At 42.1% G+C, this 4,598-nt stretch overlaps 1 protein-coding gene across 1 annotated transcript; it reads left to right on the top strand.

Annotated features, from left to right (window-relative positions):
- The first annotated feature begins 544 nt into the window (after positions 1-544).
- Positions 545-1,480, top strand: LOC101957604 (olfactory receptor 2T33). Its single transcript, XM_005342699.3, has one exon. It carries the CDS (start codon positions 545-547, stop codon positions 1,478-1,480), a length of 936 nt encoding a protein of 311 aa, XP_005342756.2.
- Positions 1,481-4,598: the final 3,118 nt, after the last annotated feature.

Genomic DNA, 4,598 nt, shown 5'->3' with positions numbered 1-4,598 from the left:
ATTACTTATTTAAATTTTAAATTTTAATTCATCCTAGCATTGAAGAAAATCTTCAGAAACTCCCTTAAATACAAGTGTGAGAAAACTGAAAAGTTACAATCACAAGAGAAAATGCAACATCCACTAACCTACATGAATTCAAAAGTCCTCCAACAGGGAGATATTTTAATGTAGAAACCTGGGATTACACAATATGACTTCTTTGGGCCAGGATGACATGAAAGGCATCACACTGGCAATCACAGGCCAAGCATCAGCCTTCTCAGACTAGCACTCTGCTGCAACCTGAGAGAGAGGCTTGTATAAGGCCATATATACATTTTGTATAATTTAGCTGGAATTGAGAAAATACTAAACTCCTGGCAGCTATTAACCGTGAATGCTACGGAAAATGTTTTGCTGGAGAGAAGAAAATTAAATAACCAGGCCTAAAGGATAAGGCTTTCTTTCATGTGACCAAGCCATTTTAAGGAAGTTCCAGATCCTCATTTTAACCAGACCAAATTCCTCAGACATTCTCCTGCCTTCCAGTTTGCCCATAGCCATGGAGAACTCCACTGACCCCACGGCGATGAACTTCATTCTCCTGGGGCTCTTTGACTACACAAAGACCCATCGAGTCCTGTTTTCTCTGGTGTTCATGACCTTCATTGCCTCCCTGGTGGGCAACATCCTGATGATCCTGCTCATCCACACAGACCCCAGACTCCACACCCCCATGTACTTCCTGCTCAGCCAGCTCTCCCTCATGGACTTGATGCTGGTCTCCACCATCATCCCCAAAATGGCAGCCAACTACCTGCTGAACTCCAGGTCTATCTCTCCTGCTGGCTGTGTTTCCCAGATCTTCTTGTTACTCACTCTGGGAGGGGGAGAGTGCTTCCTCCTGGCAGCCATGTCCTATGACCGCTATGTGGCCATATGCCACCCATTGCGCTACCATGTTCTCATGAGCCACAAGCTGTGTTCCCAACTGGTAGCAGGCTCCTGGCTTTTGGGAGGAATTGATGGGCTGATGCAAGCCAGTGCCGCTCTGAGCTTCCCCTACTGCCACTCCAGGGAGATAGACCACTTCTTCTGTGAAGCACCTTCGTTGATGCGCCTTGTCTGTGCGGACACCACTGTTTTTGAGTTTTTCATGTACATCTGTTGCATCCTGATGCTCTTGATCCCTCTGTCTCTCATTGTGGCCTCATACAGTCTCATCCTGGCTGCTGTGTTAAGAATGCATTCTGCTACAGCCAGAAAGAAAGCCTTAACCACCTGCTCCTCTCATCTGGTTGTGGTAGGGATGTTCTATGGCACCCTCATGGTCATCTACATGAGACCCAGGTCCTACCAATCAGTGGGCCACAGCAAAGTAGTCTCTGCATTTTATACCATCTTTACTCCTGTGCTGAACCCCCTCATCTACAGCGTGAGGAATAAAGATGTCAAGGGGGCCTTCAGAAATTGGCTGGGCAAGACACATGCTATGTGATTCCAACACGAGGATTTACTGAAATGGCACCTCCCAAAATGTACTCATGCTGTCATTACAAGTTACTAGTTTATTTTCTCTTTTGAACTGCTGGTTTTGTGTTCTTTCAATTTATTTTATTTCACTTTGTCATTTTACCTTTTAAGGTATTTCTGTGCAGTGTTTGGTGAATCAGTTAAAACTTTTATTGTAATAGGCCCAGTCTGATTCCCTCTTAAAATTGTGAGCCATCTCGCCACATGAAAATCTAATTTTAGCTTTACTATAAATTACTGCAAATTCTGATCTTGCTTGAAATGCCTGCCCTTGCCTTGAACTCACCCATGCCTGGCTCTCTCTGACCAGATAGCAGCCCTCTCTAAACTTTAATGATGCTTCATAAATCTTGGCCTTCCCTGGCCAAGATAATTACTCTCACTGAGGCTCTAATGACCTTCATAAATTCTGATGTCGGGGCCAGCGAAAATGTAAACTAGCATTAGTGTTATGCTCCTCAGAATTTTGTTATCTGTTACCCCCACCCCCTTGTGTAACTTTCTGCGCTATAAAACTGGGCTGCAAGAAAGATGCAGTTCTGTCTTGTTCCTGCGTTTTTTGTTGGGAGAGGCAGCCAGGCTGGTTGAAATAATAAGCTTACTTTAATTTGATTTTAATTGGAGTCAGTGATCTTTCCTTTGTGTCCTGGTCTAACACCATCTCCTTGTGTAGATGCCAGACTCTTTGGATAAGAACACATTGGGGGCCATGTTTTTGCCTGCCCACTGCATCCACTTGGTTTCAGGTGCAGTTAAACCCAGGGCTGCCCTGTTGGATTTCTGTCTGGTTGAGGTTCCCATTGCTGAAGGCAGGTGTTGAAGGTGCCTGTCATTATTACACTGCTGTCTCTGTTCTCACAGCAAAGAGTGTTGCTTTATATTGGGTATGTTTTTTTCTCCTGCTGAATCATCTCCTGTATAAATATGGTGACTTCAACTCTTTTTTCTTTCAGCATCAGGTCAGTCATTTTATTTGAATTCAAGCCTAGCTGGCTGCTCTCTTTGGCTTCCATTCATGGAATATCCTCTTCTTTTCTGCACTTTCCTCTGTGTTTTCTCACATGTGAGGGGTCTCTTGGAAGCATATGGGGTTGTTCTTTGGTGTTTTTAACCATTCAGCTCCTTAACATTTAAGAACCAAAGAATTTATTCATTGTATGTTCAATTTATTCATTTGATGTTCAAATGATGTAATTATTAATAGGTAAGAATTTATTACTTTCCCTTGTTTTTTTCTATTTTTGCTGTATGTTAATTCTTTTTTTTCTTACTGAATTCCATGTAGTTAAGCAATTTCATCTATTTTTATGTTTTGAATCTTTGCTTTTGATTTTCATTGCATTTGGTTTTTTGCTTAGTGATTACCACAAACTCTGTAGAGACTATTTTACAGTAATATCAGATTATATTAATCAAACACTTAATTAATTTTGTTTACCTTCAAAAAAAAAAACTAAAACAAGACAGGTGTATCTCTGTTGTACAGCACTTGTCTAGGATGCATAGGGACCTGCGCTCTGTCACCAGCCTCACAAATGTAAATACATAAATGTGAATACTCCATTTTAACTCCACTCCCTCCTCATATTTTCAAGGTAAGTTTTCATGATCTATAACCTTGTATCTTGCATACTTTTGAACAAATAATGGTTATTTTTAATAGATTCGCCTTTCAAACTTTGAACTAAGGAGAACCAGGGTACACACCCAGTTGTGTTGCTGGTACTTTGATTGTGACTTGAGACTTCTCTGTTCACTGGGCTTTTTTCCTCTAATTGTCTTTCTGGTGCTCAGCAAGGCCTTGTCTTTCCCTGACCCTTGACTTGGCACCTGTGTTTACTGGTGACTGCTGTGTGGGTGACATAGGAGCTCTGCTGTTCCCAGCCTACTCTGTGAGCAGTGTTCTGCTTGATATGGACCCTGAATCAGGAAGTCATGTGCTCTGAGCAGCAACTCCCCCTTCACTACTCCAAGGGGAATAATGTACAACACAGGGAATCAACTTGAGTGTATGACCAGCTAACTCTACAGTGGTTGGAGAGAAGTGAGTCAGAATTCTGACAGTAAGACATTGTGTTTGTCTTTTCACATTGTGTCAAATGTGCACTTGTACCAAAACACAGAATGGAAGATACAGATTTATCCACATGTGCTGTCTGAGGAGGTGTGATCACTATCTCTGGAGACAAGGGGAAGATTTCCCTTGATGCACCATGAGCAGTAAACCTTTTTCTTCCTCTTTGATGTCAGCATCACTTCAGGACTCATGCTTGCAAAAGAAAAGTGACAGAAGGTAGAGTTCTTGTGGAACCAGAAGCTTTGGGAGCCTTCCTCTTGCTCCTTATTTGCTTGTCTGCTGTGGTTGGGGCATAGCCTTCCTAGGGGCCAGTGAGTTTGCAGGAGTTTAAGCAGAAAGAAAGTTCCTGTGAAGCTAAGGTGAGGTCCACTCACACTCACCAGGACATGGATGGGGCATGTCCTGCACTGGGTACCATGGAGATCTGGGAGTGACACACCCACCTCCCAGCTCCAGGCCCACTGCAGGTAGTATCTGACCACTAGCAGTGATCCCATTCCTCTTGATGATGTTTACAGAAAGGAGTTTAGCATGCATTCCAGTTCGACCAGATGTACATCTGTGAAGAAAATTTTCAATATTATTATGACAGTTTCTTGAGTAGAATCTTATAAATACTATGAATTGTATATATAGAATTAGGAATGTGGCTCTCAGTTTTTGAAAGAAAAACACTCACATTCAAAAAGAAATTGTAACTCTATAAAGTAGAAAAAGGTGTAGAAGTGGAATTATTATATTATCAATCTATGCTGCGCCCCTCCCCTGACTCAGGCAAAGGAAAGGCCCTACTGAGGTGGATGGTGCAAGGTGTCCAACCTCTGGAGGAGCACAATATGTTTCTTGGTATGGGCTGGTTTGTTTTTGTATTCCTGTTAATAAGTATAGTTGCAACTTCTCATATGACCATTAAGTATGAAGGAAAAAAACATGACTTTCCCAATTAATGCAACCACTTCCAAAGAATAAATCTATTTGCTCTAAATGCAAAGATTCAGCTTTGGAA

The sequence above is a fragment of the Ictidomys tridecemlineatus genome, unplaced genomic scaffold, assembly GCF_052094955.1.
Source record: "Ictidomys tridecemlineatus isolate mIctTri1 unplaced genomic scaffold, mIctTri1.hap1 Scaffold_161, whole genome shotgun sequence".
In the NCBI taxonomy this organism is placed as follows: domain Eukaryota; kingdom Metazoa; phylum Chordata; class Mammalia; order Rodentia; family Sciuridae; genus Ictidomys; species Ictidomys tridecemlineatus.
Note: the sequence above shows the minus strand (reverse complement) of the source record. Positions and strands in the feature narration are given on the sequence as shown.

Coding starts and splice junctions, on each gene's coding strand:
- LOC101957604 (XM_005342699.3), top strand. CDS start 545: ATGGAGAACTCCACTGACCCCACGGCGATGAACTTCATTCTCCTGGGG.